Source organism: Mustela putorius, unplaced genomic scaffold (genome assembly GCF_011764305.1).
Source record: "Mustela putorius furo isolate JIRA1106 unplaced genomic scaffold, ASM1176430v1.1 tig00003845_pilon_pilon_pilon, whole genome shotgun sequence".
In the NCBI taxonomy this organism is placed as follows: domain Eukaryota; kingdom Metazoa; phylum Chordata; class Mammalia; order Carnivora; family Mustelidae; genus Mustela; species Mustela putorius.
This window is the reverse complement of record NW_025421998.1, coordinates 33,790,819-33,811,631: the sequence shown is the minus strand read 5'-3', so window position 1 is coordinate 33,811,631 and position 20,813 is coordinate 33,790,819. Positions and strand designations below refer to the sequence as shown.

Sequence of the window (20,813 nt, the reverse complement as noted above, 5' to 3'; positions counted from 1 at the left end):
GATTTTTCTTTACAAATGGCTATCATAGTAAGTTTGGGCCCCCCTTTTCCTCCCTGCTATTCCATTTTTTCTTTTCCTGTGCACACAAGTTCTTTATAGTCTAAACCTGACTTTGACCAAAAATGGGTTATCTGCAACAATCAGTTACCTGTTCGTTACATATGGTTCTGAATGCCTTTCTGCCTTTTCAAAAACAATTTCTTTGTTCCCATTCTCAGCCATCCTCAAAGAATGAGGACCTGCCACTACTAAAGATGTATTTTAAATGTTTTGCAGGTTTTTAAGGACATTTCAAAGGAAGAGGTCCAAAGACTTTTTAAGTAATATCAGCAGCACTGAAATAAGTGAATAATTTTTAATGGTAAATACTTATGGGAGAAAGTTAATTTTGGTACTTAATTTTAGTGTTTGTTAAAAAAAATGAGTAAAAAAATTAGTCAAATTAAATTTTTGTTATGCTTTATACATGATACACACTATGCATGCATATATATATAATCTTATATTACATTATATACATTATAGATATGTAATCTTATATTACATTATATTACATTACAATGCATATATATATATATAATCTTACATATATACATGCATGCATGTCTATATATAATCTTAGAAACTCTTGCGTATTTTTAAAAGAAGAGTTAGGACTGAAAGACAGCAGCAGCAGAAAAGCTAGCGTGTAAAATGCCATGGGAGGGCATACCTGCTGAGAAAATATAAATGTAAAAGAGATCTGACAGACTTCCTTCATAATTTTACCCAGAAACCAGTAATAGGGATAAAAATGCTGTAAAAGAAAAAGCAATAGCACTTCAATATTTTGAACATATTTAAAGGCTCTGGCTCCATAGTCAACCTGTTAGGATTAAAAACCTTTAAGAATCCTTCATTTTTTTCAATAATCAATTTCAATATGCATTTATTCCATGATTTGCTAGCTTTAATTAGTGAAGTGTTTGGGATAAGTTTTACCTTCATCTACTTTAAATTTTTATGTCTTACTGATATACTTGTAAAGACTGCATTTACATTTTATCTAGGTGTTTCATTTGTTAGGTACTGCTGAAAATTCGGTCATCATAAATGCAAAACATTTTACTCCTATAGCACACACACAGGGTCTTTTTAATAATTCAAAGAGCTTCCTATACCGATGAAGTCATACTGATGAACTCAATAGGAAAATTCTAATACTATTAAGTATAACTTAAACAATTCACTGCAGAAGCCAGGCATAAGAGAGTAAGAAAAATAGATTATAAGTGCTCAAAATATTTTGCTTTTTCTTATGCCAAGGCATATTTTTTCAATGATAGTGACAATTTTTCCTCTCTTTTGTTAGAGTACATGACAGCTACTCAGATACTGGAGCAGGTGCCAGAGATAAATGCTTCCCTATTAAAGTCAAGAATGTCAGCATCTGTGTGCAGTGATGGGCAGCCCTCTATCATTTTTGCACAAGACATCTCCTGGGAAACCTATCACCAGACTTTATTACTACCCTATCAACTTACTCTCAACTCAAACTGTTATTCTTCAATGACAGCCAGCTGTGTTGCACTTTACTTTTTTAGATTCCCTGATAGGTGATGAAAGAAAAAAGTCAAACAGAGCACAAGAAAACAGGTTATTCATAATTTAACACCAAGCAAATCCAAAATCACTAATTCTTTAAATATAGTATTTTGTGATATGTTGATAATTATTCAACCTGATTATATAAAATAAGTGAGTAAGGAAAAAAACAGAAAAAAAGTCAGTAAATAATCTTTTACAATACAGAATTATAGTAGATTTTAGAATGAATTATTAGGGCTATTAATGAAGAAATTAATTGAAAATTCTACTATAATTACAATAAAATAAATAAAGCATGGCTTAATATTTTTTATTTCCTTTGGTGTTTATTTGTAGAAGTCTTTTTTCAGGTGGTTATAAATCAAGAGCCATACTCAAGTTGTGTGATTAAAGGATGATTTTTTTTTCATAATTTATCAGTGGTGACATGACACACTACAGAAAACAACAGTCCATACTGAATTGTTTTGAACTAAGAAATGAAACCAAAATCTATTATGGTAAAAGGAGAAAAAGATGAAACTCCTTCAAATATATCAATTAATGAGATTTTGTAGTTTTTAGAAACAGCCATATGTAGAGAATTAACACAAAATGGATATATTTTTAGCATTCTGAAAGTTAGTATGCTTTTGGAGATAGGAATCTTTCTAATTAAGAAGATATATTTAAATATTACCTGGCAAATGGTAATCTTACAAACAGGAAAATAAGTACTCCTGTTATTCTTCAAAAATTTTCTACACCTTTACCTAGAATTATGAGAATAAAGCTTCAGTCTATAATGTTTAATAAAACTTGAACTTCCTGGGTCCCATCTGTCTGCTCACTATCTTAGAACCAGCACTGTGTTTACAACCAAGGAAGGAGGCTGATCAAAATATTACTGAATTTTAATGAGGAAACTACCTGGTATTGAAAGAAGCCTGGCAAAATTTTGCTCTAAAACTCCTCTAGTATCTTCCTTAAATTGTTAAGAGTTTTCACCTCTTTTATTTTAAAGTATCTATAGTGTTAAAAATGTGTTTTGGTTAAACCACCCAAAGTGTCATCAACACAGATACTAATGATATCAATCATTACCTCAGATTTGCTATTCTAGGGAAGATTTTAAATCGGGAAGCAGGGTTTTTTTTTTTTTTTTTTTTTTTGGTCACAATAAATTTGAACAAAATTAGAATTCGAGTGTTTACTGTCTGGTAACACTGATAAGAAAACAATGTCATACATAATCTTGAGTGTAACCTTCAATCCCTACGCCATATTTAAATTTACATGTTAGATGCTTGAACATTCTATATTTATACCACATTATGTTCCAAAAGAACATTAATATTGTAAAACTAGCTAGGAAGGAGATTATTCAGAAGTTTTTAAAAAGTTTTTAAATTAACCATAAAATCTTGTCTCAAGAGCTTTTTCAACCCTTATGATCTCAAATTACTGAGCAAGTCATAATGTAAAAGTAATGAAATACTCTACAAAAATGTTCAATAGAATTTAAAATTTTAACTTAAGGGAATTTGAAAGTTCAATCATTTTCAAAGAGGCTGTAAGGATGATTAAAATCCTGAAGGAAGCCTGGAAGAAAAAGGACACAGTCATTACTGAAAATATAATACAATGTTCACTCTCAGGTTTCATGTTTAGACTAGAAAGCTTTAATTCAAGCCCGTTACATCATTTTCTACAGAAATGCAATGTTTTCCAACTCATGGTCCATCCACATCCACTAAAAAGCTGTACACGGTTAATAATGACTATCAACTCGAGTTAGTCACACACACGGGGGTAAACTGGAAATGAAAAGCTTCTTCAATTACCAAAACTAACATAAATGATTTATTTCTTTCTGCTGACATGAAAGGAAAGAGTTGAATGTTGGTGAAGGATAGCATTTAGGCACCCTGCCCAAAGGTCAGAGAGCTCACTCAGCATAAATAGCCCCAGAAAAGGTTCAACTTCTCAGAAAAGAAACCATCTATTCCAAAAGGTCACCACATCAGCTTGACTTTTTGTCTGCTATGAGAAAATCCCGTCCGAGCTGGTTACTGTAAGGCAGCCGCTGTGCTATTGCATGACACCCTCCCAAAGAGAAGTCTCTCATCTGCACCAATGTGGCTCCTCCATTTCACACTCTTTCTTGCCTTCCTGGACACCACTCTTAGACACAATCCCATGACTATGCTCTTCCATCTCAAATACCTACTCCCCTACATTTAACATAGGTTTATTTATTTTTTTTTAATTAATTTATTTATTTTCAGAAAAACAGTATTCATTATTTTTTCACCACACCCAGTGCTCCATGCAATCCGTGCCCTCTATAATACCCACCACCTGGTACCCCGACCTCCCACCCCTCCGCCACTTCAAACCCCTCAGATTGTTTTTCAGAGTCCATAGTCTCTCATGATTCACCTCCCCTTCCAATTTACCCCAACACCCTTTATTAAGCCCAGCTGAAAATCACACCCTCTCAGTCAAGTCTAGCGTGACCCAAACTCCTTCTAATGGCCTACAAATGCCCACCTTATCTGATCCTTGCCTCTGCCTCCAGCTCAACCCCTTGCTCACTCCAGCCACATTGAACTTCAGCTTCTCCAAAGCACCACGCTCTAAGCTCTGTCTCATCCCAGTCTCCACCTGGTAATGTTCCTTCCCCCCACCTTGTTCCTGGCTAACTCCCTATCATATTTTGGTCTTTGCTTATTCCCAACTCCCTCAAGGAGACCCTTCCTATTTATCTAAAGCAGGTTCCCCACCCTCCCCCACTGTCCAATTTCAGTCTCATTTTTTCTTCCCAGCAATATAATTATATTCTTTGGTCCTCACTTTTTTTGGTATCTATGCTGGGATCATTGTCTTTCTTTCTTCCCTCCCCTTTTTTTTTCCAGCTTTACTGAGATACAATTGACATATAACATTGTGTAATTTAAGGTGTGCAATGTGTTAATTCAATACTTAACGTATTGCAAAATGATTACCACTAGAGCCTTAGCTAACATCTCCATTAGCTCACGTAATTACCATTTCTTTTTTTGTGTGAGAACATTTTTGTTCTACTCTCTTAGCAACTTTCAAGTATATAACACAGTATTATTAGCTATAATCACCAGGCCATATATTAGATCCTTAGAACTTTCCATTTCTTTTTTTTTAAAGATATTATTTATTTATTTGAGAGAGTGAGAGTGCGTGTGAGTGGTGTGGGGGGGGCAGAGGGAAAGGGGTTCAAAGGGGAAAATCTGGTTGAAGATGACATTAAGGTGAGATTTGAAAAGAAGAGCTTTGACAAATGAATACCAGGAATCGGTGCAAGAGGCCCTTATCAGAAAGAAAACAGAACAAAGATACAGGGACAAGAGATACTAAGTGTTCAGGGAAAATAGAGGTAGTAGAGTTTTTAGTGTTGTCCCATCTCAAAGCTAAGTCTTTGCATATCACTGAGAACGTCTCTCATCAAAAAAGGATGAAAATATAATTAAGATTTTAAGATAATAATTACTTTGGACCTATTCTCGAAGTTTTTGGTAATCTCCCCAGTTCATTATCTATTTTTGGTGGCTATTCTCTCAGCAACTGGATTTGAAGTTTTTTGAGGGTGGGTACCATGTTTTACACTTTTGTTGGAGGGGTTGAAAATATCAGGGGACATGAGCAAAAGTCAGAGAAGACTAGAGAGCAGTTAGGCACCACACACAAGTGATATCAATGGTTTGGTGATAAAATAGAGCCCTCGCCTCAAGTGGTTGATATTCTGACACAGAGATGAAATGTTGTGTCTTACAACACAGTAAATATGTTAGAAGAAATACAAAAGTATAGAGCACTAGAATTCTGCAAAGCAGATCGTTTAAAAATTAATTACCTTTTCAAGACTGAGAACAGTGAATTTTAGGGATGAAAGGCACAGCATAGGGAATAGAGTCAGTGGTACTATAATAGTTTTGTATGATGACAGATGGAGGCTACCCTTGTGGTGAGCCCAGCACAATGAATAAAGTCATCAACTTACTGTGTGGTACACCTAAAACTAATGTCACATTGCCTGTCAACTATATTTCAATAAAAAATGTTTTAGGGGCACCTGGGTGGCTCTGTTGGTTGGGTGGCTGCCTTCGGTTCAGGTCATGATCTGAGATAGAGCCCTGTACCTGCTCAGCGGGGAGTCTGCTTCTCCCTCTCCCTCTGCTGCTCCCCCTGCTTGTGCTCTCTCACTTGCATTCTCTCTCTCAAATAAATAAATAAATAAAATCTTTAAAAATTTCTTAAAAATATTTTAATTAAGAAAAAATAAAATGAATCAATCTATTCTGTATTGGGGCTATTAAAAAATAAATACACTTAACCTAGTGAGTCATTAAAAGATAGCAAATTTCTTTGGTAAGAGAGTACTTATCAAATAGAAGTTTCTCTGCATCAGTTACTTGCATAGAACAGTGGAGAATCTCATCTAAAACTTTATTAATGTGGTTACCATAAATACCCCTCAGCGAATAATTCAACTCAGCATTCGCTCCTTATGTTCCCCGCCTGTGGCTTTCTATAATCAATGTTCTTGACTGGAAAAATTTAAATAATATTTTCTCCTCTTACAGTAAAAAGCAATCAATTTCAATTCCCTTTACATAGTCCCACTGTACTCCCATTAGAGCACTTTATCTAAAGTCCCAAACAACTGAATACCCACAGACACACATCCACATACACTTCACATTTGAACTAGGTAGTTAAAAGCTGAGTTGGAGGGATGTGGTCATTCTCCTTTATACATATTCTGCTGAATGCATGTATTTTTTTTTCTTTATTTCATTTATTTACCCTAGAAAGCCCAACATCCACCTTTATTTTACACTGGAAAACTGGGCTACAAAATCATGAAGAGTCATTTGCCTTTTTTTTTTTTTTAGTTGATGTGTATGATAAATGGGGTTCTGAAAACCATAGATATTTAGAGTTTTCACAGTATCTTAGACAGCGTCTAATCAAGGGATAACCAACTCAGACACAGTATTCCCCACCTCTTCCAGAGTGGAGATATTGTTAATAGATCCCAGTGTTCTTTCCCACTGAGCCAGAGCATTCCTCAGATTCCTTCCCTACATGGTGCTCCAGGCAACCTCTATCCTGTCAGATAAACCATTTATTATACAGGAGTCTTCCCATCCAAGTACTAATCAGGCCCGACCCTGCTTAGCTTCCGAGATCAGATGAGGTCGGGCACGTTTAGGGTGGTATGGCCGTAGACTACATGAGCCTTCCCATAGGGTAGAAAATGTATCCTGCAGTTGAAGGCACTTTAGAAAGCTATAATCTATTTTCCGCTACCATAGTGCCTAGTACTAAGCAAAGTGCTCTTTAGTATCCTGAAACATCTTAATAGTATAAAAACATGACTGAAGTTTATAAAACCGACTATGTATATGGAGAGCTCTTGTCTATGGCATGTGTGTGGGGCTCCTGACCACCCTTTTTCCTTCACCTCAGCATCACTACCTCCTGATTCACTCACTGTGAGTTGCTCCTCCATCTTTTTGCCACATCCTAGATAAAGGGCCATCCTGGAGGAGCCACCCTTTCCCTTCTGTTCTTCTCTTGACATACTCCACAGTCATTTTCACCCACATCCGTGACCTCATATAGACTATTTCCTCATTTAGGTCTCTAGCTCAAATTTCCCCCATGTCACACCCATGCTCCCCAATTTTTTTTTTTAAGTTTTATTTAAGTAATCTCTACACCCACCGTGGGGCTCGAACTCATGACCCTGAGAGACCAAGAGTCGTGCACTCCTCCGACTGAGCCAGCCAGGCGCTCCCCCCATCCCTGATCATGCTTTCAACTCTGGAGTTTCAACGTGCATGTCTTGCTATTACCACAAATTCAACATAAAAAACGTCATCCTGGTCACCAAAACTCACATATAATCTGTGCTTTTTCACTTTCATGACCTTCATTGCATATTCTACTTCCTCTTTCAAAAATTCTCTCCTCTAACAGCTCCAATCTCTGCCTGTAGACATGCTGTCCACCCTCAAATTCAGCTAAGAAGCAAACACGGCCAAAAGACCATGTACTTGATCCTGCAAACACAGGTTCTCTAGACTTTAACTCAACTCTCAGGTACCTGTGGACTCCTATTATGGAAACTACTATATTCTATACTATGGAAACTTTTACTTATCTCAAGGTTTTACCTTCCTTAAAAGATCTTAAAGTATCTTATGTTACCCTCTAAGTTTCCTTTATATGTTCCCAAGTGCCTACAGAACTACAGTGACATTATAGGCTTATAATATATAATAATAGAACCATTTATTGAGTACTTACTATGTGCCAGGTACTATTAAAAAAAGTGCTTTACATACAGTATTTAAGTTACTTTTCACAGAACTATTTCCTTTTTAGATAGGAAAACTTAGTATTTAAATAATTTGTTTAGTATTGACTAGCAATAGGTAATGGGCAGAGAGTAGAACCCAGGAACTTGTTGGTTTGGGGACTGGACTTTTTTTTTTTTTTTTTTTAGATTTTATTTATTTATTTGGCAGAGAGATAGAGACAGGAAGGGAAGGAATACAAGCAGGAGGAGTGGGAGAAGGAGAAGCAGGCTTCCTGCAGAGCAGGGAGCCCCATGTGGGGCTCTATCTCAGGACCCTGGGATCATGACCTGAGCCCAAGGCAGATGCTTAACCACTGAGCCACCCAGGTGCCCCAGGGACTCTTTCGACTTGATAGGGGTATCTTGTCTGGCTCTTTCCCCTGCTCAAGAGAGCTCAAGAGCTACCATTTGTTGATTATATATTGTATTTCAGGAGCTTTTCCTACATCATTCCTAAGCTTCCTCCAAAATGATTATTATTATTCCTATATGCATGAAGAATCAAAGCTCAAAGATGTTAAGCTATTTACCTTACATCTCACAGCTAAAAATTCCAGATGCAAATTTTAAACCCGACCGCCTAACTCCCCTGCTCCCTCCACCAAAAAAATCATTGTCATATTTTAGGGGTCCCTCAAGGAAAAAAAAATACTACTCCCTTTATAATTATAATAGTAATTATTATTACTTTGTTAGTCACAGGGTGTCATTTATGTGGTTCTATTTCATTTAGATATCCTTTTGATAGAACCATCACTATATACATTAATAGAAAAAAGTGTTACTCCTGCATTATATTTTGTCAACTTTTTTCTTTACAAGTTGACCACACAATCCTACATAATCCTATAAATAACTTGGCTTAAAAAAAAAGCTTGTTTTTCCAAGAATTTGATGGAGTTTAACATTAAAATGATCTTTATATCAGAAAGATAAAAGTTATCGATATAAAATGATAGCTTATATAAATAAAACTAGGTCAGGAATATGCTGAGGGGTCTATATTTAGTACTTGTCTTTATTAATTTCACCAGATCATTATGTTTTGCCTGATACTTCTATTTTTTTTTTTAAGATTTTATTTATTTATTTGACAGACAGAAATCACAAGTAGGCAGAGAGGCAGGCACAGAGAGAGGGGAAGGCAGGCTCCCCGCTGAGCAGAGAGCCCGATGTGATGCGGGGGCTCCATCCCAGGACCCTGGGATCATGACCCTTCCAGGTGCCCCAACTGATACTTCTATTGCATTCAGCTTGGAAGGTCAAGATACAATACTATACCTAAAGAAATAAGTAGGTACTGATATAAATGCCAAAATGAATCTGAACTAAATGCCATGCACAGAGAGAAACAGGGAAAAGGAAAGATGCAGGATCAGAATTAACATTAGATTTTAAAGGAATACAAGAATATAATTTTGAAAAGGAAAAGTTAGGGATTGGTGATTTTACTGGAAATTGCCTGACTTATTTATGAGAAAACAGTACTCAATACGGAATTAACATGCATGCAGTAACTACCGAGATATTAAAAAACTCTTAAAATACAGATATTATTTAAAGTCACATGACTTGAATGTCATTATTCAATTTTGCCATGCTCACTATTTGGGAAAATCCTATTGATTTTGATGGGGGAAAATGCAGGTAAATGTTGAAAATTAATAAAAAGAAAATTTTCCTAAGCAAAGAAATAACTCCAAAAGAGTATCCCTCCATTATAAATAAGTACTAGTTTCTAGAGCTCCTGGAGGATTGTGAGTAAAACTAGACACACTTGCAAGGCATTATAAATGTGTAATTACCATTTAAATGGAGGGAGAAAAACTGGTGAGTGAAAGGAGAAAAAGGCATTTTCTTATAGCCAACCAGACGCCGGCATTTCAGGCAAGGATCCTCTAATCTACAGAGTCAGGTTAACAAAGCTATTGTCATTCTGCCACTCACCCTCAGCCCTGTAAATGTTGCTCTCTGCCGCCAGAAGGAAACACAGGTTAAGTCTTTCTTCTTGATTCCCAGTCACAGTTTGCTCATTAGGCTCTGCTATGCCTAATATGTAATGTTTCAACAGTACATGTTTCCCAAAAGACAGCTAAGAGATACAAAGACTTCTCCTGATTCTCCCTTTTTAATTACTTGGGCACCCAAGTCATAACAGGGAATGAAATTCTGAAGCAAATTTCTAATGACTATATAATTGTGATTGTTAATCTCTTCTCTCCTACCGTCCAACAAAGGCTTTCCTTAGTCTCATCCCTGTCTGTGGGTTTGGCTGGGTGGCAACTTGTGAAAACTACTGCCTTATTCCAAAAAGGCACTGAACATCCTTTTCAAACGAGTTTAAAATGTGTCATATAGATTTTAAAACTCTGGAAAAGAACCAAATGTGTTTTTATCAGGTAGCTGTGAAATAAAGTATAGGAGGGTAAAAGATTTGTCAAAAACCACGCAAATTATGTAGAGAGATCCCTTCTCGGTCACATGTATATTCCAGAAGTCTAATCTATTCCTTTGGGTTGCTGCTACATTTCTTATCATGAGATTAGCTACTTCTTAGGATGTGTTTGTTGAAACCCATTTGGATTTATCAGGGCAGCACATGTTGGTTGGATTAATCATTGCTTCTATCTCAAAAAACTGATTATTTCCAAAGTAAGCATATAAATGTGAAGCATGAAGAATTTAGGAAATCGTGAAGTGAAAGGCTGTGCATAATCAACCATGTGACAGAAGTGATAGGATTATGAGTTACAAGTACCTACTTTTATTCTAGCTTTCTCTTTGTATCTTCCTCTGGCTATTTTACTTGGTATCTTTAAAAAAATTGTCACAGTGGTGCCTGGGTACTTCAGTCGGTTAAGCATCCGACTCTTAATTTTGGTTCAGGTCATAATCTCATCTCAGGGTAGTGAAATAGAGCCGAAGTCCCACATTGGGCAGGGAGCCTGCTTCTCCCTCTGCCTCTAGCCTGCCACTCTGTCTGCCTGTGCTTGCGCTCTGTATCTCTCTCTCTCTATAACAAATAAATAAAAATCTTTAAAAAAAAAAAAAAAAAAAGGGCGCCTGGGTGGCTCAGTGGGTTGGGCCGCTGCCTTCGGCTCGGGTCATGATCTCAGGGTCCTGGGATCGAGTCCCACATCGGGCTCCCTGCTCAGTGGGGAGCCTGCTTCCCTCTCTCTCTCTCTCTGCCTGCCTCTCCATCTGCTTGTGATTTCTCTCTGTCAAATAAATAAATAAAATCTTTAAAAAAAAAAAAAAAAAAAAAAAGAAAATGTTTGCTATTCTGTCTTTTAAACTGTTGTATCTCTCAGTGTTCTAGAAGGAAATTATACTCTCTGGCCACAATCTACTCGCTCAGTTTCTGTCCTTTTAGATCTGCTTGTTTCTACTTCCTCAAGACATCCTATTTTTTAATTACCTTCTTTTTCGAGTAAACCTATTATCATCAGTTTATATATCTTTCTCCTCCCAGTCACTATCACAACTAATTCCATTCCAAAATTTATTTAATCTTTAAATACAACTGATCTCATTGACCCAGTCTCTGCATTGGGTCAAATCATTATCATCATCATCAATCCAATGACAATGGAAAGATAAAATTAAAAGAAATGTCAATATTTACTTAGGTTGTATAGAAAGCATTAAAGTGGTAAAGGAGGACTGTGCCCTTAATAAGCAGTAGAAAATGTCAAAATCCTGGCTTCTCAGCATCACTATTCCTAGTATTCCCGCAAATCAGTAACAGCTGCTATGGTGGATGCTCCAGGGCCTGCCCACACCACCCCTTCAGGATCATAGCACTCATCCTTCCAGCTGCCACACTCTTTTTAGCAATTGCCTTCAGAGGGAGTTGCCTCACTCAACATTAAGCCTTCTTTTAGAAAGTGTCCCACATCTAAGACGGTTGTTTTGGGGTTGGGGCTCCTATGCCTCAATTAGGGAGGCCATTTAGGTTCCAGAGCTCACCATAAGATTGTTCTAGGCCTCAGTGGTGACCATATGACAATTCAACTGTTCTGTCTGCCCAAGTCTGTTTCTCTCTCTTACAACTGTTTTTCCTACAAGCATTCCCCAGGGAAGTCCTGCAGGCCAGTCTCTGCCTTGGAGCCTATTTAGCAGGGAACCCAGTTTAAGACAGCTACTTTTTTCACATGCTTTCTCAACCCCTTCTCATCACCCAAACGAATCTTCCCCAGTCCCAGTCTTACTCTTGATGTCTCTCTCCTCAGTCTTGTGTCCTAACAAGCCTGGCCAATTCCTTTTCTCTTAGTAGAATTCACTATCTTTTCTTTAAGTTTAGTAATTAGATATGAAAAAGAATCTGTAAGTATTTCTATAATTTGTGCTAGTATATTTTTAATGTCATATTCTAAGATTTTAAGGTGTTGCCATATTGAAGTTTTGGACTGGAATATCAGGTCGAATTTTATAATATTTCACTGTTTTATTTTTAACAGAATATCTAACCAAAAAGCATTAAAAAATTGTGTCTTTAACATTAGGTACTTAAAAGTCTTTATATGATTATTATAGGGTCAACTATATAGTACAAGCTTTTCTGCAAATATTTTTCCCCTGCAATAGCATTTTGATTCAAAGGGAAATGTTCTGGTACAAAAGTTAGACAACAACACAGCATGTGAAGACATTGAACATTTTAAACAATCCTATTATCATCAAGTTCCTTTTTGATGAGTCTGCTTCTGGAAGGAAGAAAGGAAGGAAGGAAGGAAAAAGAAAGGAAAGAAAGAAGAAAAAGAAGAAAGGGAAAGAGCAAGAAAGACAAGAGAAAAAAGGGGGAAGGGCAGGGAGGGAAAGGGAGAGGAGGGGAAAGCTAAATTGCAAGAAAATAAAGAGGAAATTATTTAAATTCACAAATTACTTTGCATCTCTCTCACACACACACACACACACACACACACACACAGACCCCAAGCCAAATTAGCAACTGTTTCCATCCAAGTGACAATCCCAAGCCATTCATCATCCAACATGCTGGAGTTGTTGATAAGAGGGTGCAAGAACTGGATGAGGGTTTGGGCAGGATGACTTTTATACACTGAGATATAAGTGCCAAGATTCTGTGACTACGCTAGTAACATTGGTGGTAACAGTAGTAACAATGTCACAGAAAATTCCAAAAATTTTACCTGTAAAGCTCATTTTGTCCTCAGAGCATTGGATAAATCATTGGATAATGATTTAGTCATTATTATTAGTTAATATTAACAAATGAGTAAACTAAAGCACAGACAGATTTAGTTAGTTGTCCAATATGACATACTTCGTCAATGAAGCTCAGATTTCCAATAAGGCAGCCTGAATAAGCCATTATATTTCCTTTTTCTGCTGCCTTCTATTAAATGTTTTCAGGCAGTGAAAATCATTTACATTGTACAGATTTGGTTTCCACTTACTTTCTTAATAACTCTGATTATATTTCTTAACAGTTGCTTAATAAGGAGGGAAAAGGCATGCAGACAATTCATGCAATACAACTGGGAAGCTTACCGTTGAAGAAACCCTCTTTCTCCCTCTGGAAATCTATCGTTTCCAGTTATCTATTCACCATAGTCTATGAAAAAAGAAAATCAATTTACCTTTGCAAAGTCTTTCTGAAAAGTCAACAATGACTTACCTTTTAAAATGCTAAACACAAAATATTTGTAAATAACAACAGGATCTCTACTCTGGGATTTTAATATTACTGTAATTTTAACATTTAGGGCTCTAAGGGACCTAAGGTCTTAACCGACTTGGGTATGAATTTAACAAAGAGGAAAATGTCAAATATTTTGTGGTGACCACAAGACTAATTGTCTCCATGACAGAAAATCTGTGGAGGCTCAATGAACCCATAATCTCAGCAAATCATCTTCTGAATTCACTTGCTAGAGAAGCATAGACCAAGGACTGAGACGGAGGATATTACCACCACTCCTGGAACACAACTGTGGGTGAGGAGCATCAAGTCAAATAATACAGAGTATATAATGTTTTTCAGGTTCCTTATTTTCCTCTTCCATAAATCAGAAGTCTGCTTATTCTATGTCTCAAATAAATGCTCATCAGACTACCACAAGCAAATGGGTTACCAGTAACTCCCTAATTTGTAAACCCAAAGGACACACATGAATTTCTCTCCCTCCTTTTTTTTTTTTTTTTAATCTCTATGGTACCACTATCTCCCATTTTTCCATCTTCAATTTCTTTTGAAGAATCCTGTCTCCTTTAACCAACCCTTTAATACAAGAATTACCACCCTCGCCCCACCGAGTTTGCAGTTTATTCACTTGGGTGGAAAATAATCCTGCCTTGTGAATTTGATTACATTGTATTCCCTACAATGAATCTAGTGTAACTAATTGTTCTCAATCTGTGAATAGATAACTGTTTCTACCAAAATAAATAAATACCCAACCTTGTGCTCTTTTCAAAGCGTTTCTCCTAGCCCAGTTTGCTGTGAAGTTTTAAATGGAGGGAGAAAAACTGAAACACAGAACTATTCTCTGCAGTGCTCTGGTTTGATTTCAATCCTGGAAACAGCAATCACCCTGCACTTCAGCTCCCCAACTCAAACAGCTTTTTGGAACAGCTCACAATCCTGTTACCAACAAAACAATTTCTACATAAGATGATCTAGGAGTTGGCAATGGAGGGTGTATGTGTTTGACATTTCATCCTTACCCCTACAAGGTTCACCCTGCTTCTTGTTCAGATTTAGTATTATGTCCTAGAGGGCCAGAGCAGCACAAAAACCTGGATGCCCCCCCAAAGTTATTTTTAATAGTGATTATGAAGCACTTTGTAGTTGCTGTATTTCAATTATAAAGCAGTTTCCTCAGCCATATTCTGATCTAAACCTTTTTATGGCTCAATTACCCAGGTGAAAGGAGGTGGGGAGGGCACAGTTCTGACTCCAGCTGGGATTCTAGGGTCCGGGCCTGGGTAGCAGGGGAGTGGGAGGACCTGCCCGGAGCTATGCAGGATGAGCTGAAGGAAGCCAAGATTTGAATTTTGTAAGTAAGGGAAACTTTAAATAGTCAAGTTGAGGAGTGGATAGAGGGTCAGGCAACTAGGTAAGATGAAGTACATTAATTCTTCAAGGCAAAGGTCATCTTTTGTTGAATTGCTTTTGTGGAGTGGGAGTTGGGGGAACTGGGAAATCTATTAATATTCCATTTGGATTGGGAATTTTTACCTCTTCTCTATCAACATGGTGGTTTTACCCATCTTAGACGAACTATTGAGATCATAGGAATGTGTCTTAGAAATTAGAACCAAAAAATCTGCTGTTGTGTTTCTTACCCATACTTTAATTTTGATGCCTGGAAAAAAACTAAGGGCAAAACTATCATCTTTGGGTTACTGAGGGTCTGGGACATCCCATCAAGTAAATGAAAACACTTGCCAGCAGTAGGGCCACGTTGAATATAAAATGTGGCTGGTCTTCCAGGAACACAGACTTGAGTTCTGTTCAAAATGATGATGAACTTAGAATTAATGAGGTTTATATTTAGAATAGTTAAGGTCATCATTGAAATTACAGTTGACCCTTGAACATCATGGGAATTAGGGGTACCAAACACGTGTTTGAAAATTCATGTATAACTTTTGACTCCCCCCAAACTTAACTACTAAGAGCCTACTATTGAGCCTCACTGATAACATAAATAGTTGATTGACACATATTTTGCATGTTATATGTAATATACACTGTACTCTAACAATAAAGCAAACTAAAGAAAACATTATTAGGAGAATAAGGAATAAATTTACAGTATGGCACTGTATTGATTGAAAAGAACTGGCATAAAAGTGGACTTACCTAGTTCCAACTTTTGTTCAAGGGTCAACTGTATTTCATTACATTAGACTGCATTTATGCAACTTTTTATGACAATTCCTTTATTAAATTAAATTCTCCTTTTATTTATCCACCAGGAGAATTTTAGTGTTTGATTAAGAAAAACTCAATTAAAATAAGTGGATTATCAACGAAAATATCGGTAAGTTAGCAATAGAATTAATAATTGCTTATTGACTTGTCTGTGTCCCCTAAGTATGGTATAAGTTCCATGAAGGTGATGATGTGACCTTTTTTTTAAGTGACAACAACACAGCTTAGGGCATAATAAATACTCAATACATATTTGCTGAAACAGATGAAAGTCAATGAAGCACTAAGTATATTAGCAGTTAAGCATTTATATTCTTTAACATTTGGAACTTTTAAAAGTGCTTTAACTTTTAAACCGTATCTGCTGAATAACAAGAATATTAGATCAAATGTAGTCACCGATATTTTGATGCCCCAGTAGTCATTCAAAGGTAATTTTTTAAAGACTTTATTTATTTATTTGATAGAAAGAGAGAGAGATCACAAGGAGGCAGAGAGAGCAGGGGGGTTGGGGGTGGGGAAGCAGGCTCCCTGCTGAGAAGAGAGCCTGATGCAGGGCTCCATCCCAGGACCCTGGGATCACAACCTGAGCCAAAGGCAGAGGCTTTAACGTACTGAGACACCCAGGTGCCCCTCAAAGGTATTTTTTAAATGAAAGCTGGATATTTATAGAATCCAACCAGGATTTTGGGATTATTAAGTGCAATAAGTCCTTAATATGATGAATTCCTCTAATAGTACACAGTGTTCATTGAATTAACAAGATCTAGAAGATCTCTCTAAAAGAAACTGAAAGGGAAGAGATGGTAGATGAATAGCAGAGCTAACAGGAGCTGAGCACAGTTGTTGGACCATATTTGCTGAGAGACTTCAGGGTTTCCCTTTGAAGCTGCATACAAAAGATGCTTCAGTGATGTATATTTGCTCAGATCCCTACTCTCTTATGGGCATAATTTGCCACTTTACTCAGCACTATACAAAAAAAGGGATGACACTTTAAAGATGCCAGAATCCTGGGAAGAAAATATAAAAAAGAAAAGAACAATATATTTGCCACAACCTCCTACCACACATGTAATATACACCCTATTGGTTCTTCCTTCTGGATATGTTTTGTTCTAGAGGTAAATAAGAAATGTTCTTCCATCTTACCTCTTCTTTTATTCTTGTTTGTTAATAAGGAAAAGATATAAAGTCTCAAAGCAAAAAAAAAAAAAAATGAAGTCCTAGACAAAGTGGAAGCCTCAGGCAAGAAACAGAACATTTGGCTAATCTTTATCTTTTCATAGGCACATTTTCCTTACAGATGAGCCTGTTACCTACCTTATTTAGGGTCCCTTATTTATGGATCTTTCTATCTTGTCTATGGGTATTTCTCAGAAAAGGTGTACAATATAAGGAAAGCAAATAATGCCAAGCTGGCTAAAGGAAAATGGAGAAAATTTTCTCAACATGTATGGACTATGGAAACACTTTACATATCTTCTGTGAACTCCTTTTGAAAAAGGATGCCTAAAAAGAAACTCATTTTTAAAAATTAGAACAAAAACTCAGAAGACTTTTAGAAGAGTGTCTATAAGATGAAAATGAGGATATTTTTCCAAATACTAAGATGAATGATCACAGTGACGAGAATAAATATACACGACTAATAAGGTAATATAAAACCCTAGAAAATGCAAAAGCTGTATAAGAAAGTCACAATGTAAACATGAAACAAGATGAAATGTAGCATGATTTTGAGAAATGGAGAGAAAGAGAATCTATTTGATCAGACACTAAATAATTCTCTTTCAAATAATACTGCTTATGACACAGAATTACATTTTCTATTTTCAGTTTGGTCTTTACTGAGCAATATTTATACAATCATGATTTTTAAAATTATTTTTATTATTTGAAAAATTTTAGATTCAAACTATAGAGCAAGCATTTCAAGATATAAAGATATAGTTACAGGACAAAACGTAAACATTATATACTTGATGAGATCAAATGAGTGAGAATGCTTACAGAGTTTAGGAGCTAGAGGGAGAAAAGAATAAACAGAAGTACAGGGTCCCAAATTTTCTTATTTAAGTAATGGGAGAAGAATTGATTATATAGAGACAGAGCACTAAACCAATTACTCAAAGTAATCAAGTCAATCAAGCTGAACCAATAACCAATAGAAAAAATATTAAACATCTTAAGAGCTAAGAAAGAAAAACCATATTTAAAATTCAAAAATAACAAGATGATAATACCCACTAAGAACAAAATAACATAAGAATATGGATAGTGCAAGATACATTTTCAGCTTTCACGCTGGGGACTCAAGAAATAACATCCAAAGTTAATAAATCATGAGGAGGAGTCATAACTAGATTGCTCAAATATAGGAAGTAATCAAAAGAAGAACTACATTAATATCACATTAGAAGGATTGCTTCTAGGGAAGAGGTATCAGAGGTAGAGAGTGGACAAGTTAAATTTTCCTTTTCATTTTATAATCTTCTGTTACCTTCTGAATGTTCCCCCCCTATAATATAGATATGCAATTTTTATTACATAAAAAAGGTAAAATACTTCCTGATAATTAGCTTAACATTCTCTTCAGTGATATTATCCCCAAGTGCATTCTTACTAAGGAGAAAATGAACATACTGACAGAGGCAGAAATACCAAACGAATGCTGTAATTAATATTATGATGAGTAGAATCATCAGGAATCCAAACATGTCAACTGAAATTCATGAAAAGACATATATTTTAAGTTAATAGAAGAGCAATAGTTTCTTATATTTTTATCTTTTCTAGTATCATGGAATTTGATTTTTAAATACAAATTAACAAATTATGGAAAATGGTATAACATACATCATTGTATATTCCAAGAAAACTACTATTAATACAATAATCATCAACATTAGAAAAGAATCTGAGCTGCTACAAGGAGGTAGCATTTAATGTCCTTCATCTCCAGATTGGTAAACTATGAGGCCACTGGCTTATCTTTTTTTTTTCCTGTATCTCTCTCTAAACTCGTTCCAGGCAATATCTCAGCAGAAAAGAGCAGAATCCTCCATCTGCCGTTTTTGAAAAGATGCATGCGGACAGCCGGGAGGGGTTTGTTGTTTGAGTTCAGGAGCTCCTTATCAGAGAGACAACAAATGCATGCTGGGAGAGAGATTACAGAACTTGCAGATTCCATCATCCCCACCTCCAATGTACATCCATCAAATGAAGCTACAAGGGCAGAACACGAAATGGAAACCGGGCTTCCCATTCATACTGAATATATGAACCGTTACTTGTTTATAAACTCTTTGCTATAATCAGTTATGATTTAAATATACCTGATAGTAACTGAAAAAAACAGGGAAATGAGGGCAAAATTCATGTGTGTGTGTGTTTTTTTCTTCCACTTCAATTAAGAAATAAACATAGATTCTAGATTGGGTTTTCTCATAGTTAGGGTTTACTAGGAAAGCTTTTCATTTCGCCTGTTCTGGAAACACCTTATAAAGTTCTAGAGCATTTCCCTGCTTTGGTAAGTACCATATAACATACCCAAAACACATTACAGTTACAAAGATGATTAACTTTTGCTCATTCCTAGGGAGTCACTGTTCTGAATGGCAATTGTCAGTATAGAATATATTAATTGAAGAAATGTTAAGTTATTGTAATGTTACTGGGCTCAATATGTCCTCACCCCAGGACTAGTGTATAAGAATCTCCTGGAGTTCCTAAAACAGCATAAAACATAAACCTCCCTTCAATAGGTGATGGTTATCATACATTAGAGTACATTAGAGCTGAAATTTAAAGTATTCAACAACTGGTATGGTAAGCTACTCACTAATCAGAATGAATGTTGACCTAGCTTGAGCCAACACTGGCTGGAAACAACCAGTATCAGCCTGTATCCAGGGCAACACCAATGAACAGATCTGCTATATTTTTAATAAAGCAAATATAATAATTTACAATCCTCCAAATACAGTGAAATACAGTATTTGCAAGTTAACTGGAAAAATAAGTACATACAAATTCAAATAAGCACAACTCACCTCTACAGTTTGCCCAATATACAGAACTGAATTGACACCCGAAATTTGGAAAACACATTTTTTTGCAAGTGCTTTCTTCACTGCACCAAAAACACTATATTTGGAAAGAAAATAAATAAATAAAAGCAATGTCCTCATGACCTGAGCCAAAGGCAGACACTTAACCAACTAAGCCACCCAGGTGTCCCAAGACCATATTTTTTGACTCTTGTCCCTTTCTTGCCCTGCGTCCCTTATTCCATAAAATTTTGCTAAAGAGCAATCATTCAAGAAATCACATATACATGAATCCCTTTCGCAGGCTCTATGTTTAGAGAACCAAACTGAAGACATTATTTCATAAAGTAGCAATAACAACTTCAGTAGATAGGGTTTTTCTGTGTGTGTGTGTGTGTCTCCCCGCCCTCACCCCTATATTCATTCCCATTCCTCTTTTCTATAGCACTCACACCTTCCTCTGGGGATTCCTCCTCTGTTACATGTGGGCTTGATGGGGCTGTCAATCAGGCATGCCTCATGCCCTTCTCCCTTCTGCTCATTGGTGTTCAGATAATCATGTGAAAAACAGGAAAAGTGAATTCTAAGTCCCTTGTTGAAGTAAACAAAAGGAAGGTACAAAAGTGGAAACCATCGCAGGAAATAAGACTAGAATCCAGAAGAGTAAAAATAATAAGGACAGAGTGGGAAAAACATCACTTAGATAGGGCCTACCATAGGACAGGTACCATTCTTTTTTTTTTTTTTTTAAAGATTTTCTTTATTTATTTGACAGACAGAGATCACAAGTAGGCAGAGAGACAGGCAGAGAGAGAAAGAGAGGGGGAAGCAGACTCCCCACTGAGCAGAGAGCCCAATGTGGGGCTCGATCCCAGGACCCTGGAAT

The 20,813-nt window shown here is 36.3% G+C and overlaps 1 protein-coding gene across 2 annotated transcripts in view; it reads right to left on the bottom strand.

Moving 5' to 3' along the window:
• Positions 1 to 2,152: 2,152 nt before the first annotated feature.
• PTTG1IP2 (PTTG1IP family member 2) overlaps positions 2,153 to 20,813 on the bottom strand; it is a 32,552-nt gene continuing 13,891 nt past the window's right edge. The window contains exons 3-7 of one of the 2 annotated variants that reach the window (XM_045089502.1): positions 19,931 to 20,024; positions 18,522 to 18,600; positions 15,387 to 15,448; positions 13,487 to 13,550; positions 2,153 to 3,168 (exon numbers count right to left, since the gene is read on the bottom strand). In XM_045089502.1, the coding sequence (XP_044945437.1) occupies positions 13,537 to 13,550; positions 15,387 to 15,448; positions 18,522 to 18,600; positions 19,931 to 20,024 (249 nt within the window). In that variant the 3' untranslated portion in view covers positions 2,153 to 3,168; positions 13,487 to 13,536. Of the gene's footprint in view, positions 3,169 to 13,486; positions 13,551 to 15,386; positions 15,449 to 18,521; positions 18,601 to 19,930; positions 20,025 to 20,813 lie in introns of those variants that run through there. The other variant, XM_045089503.1, reaches the window with a different exon arrangement.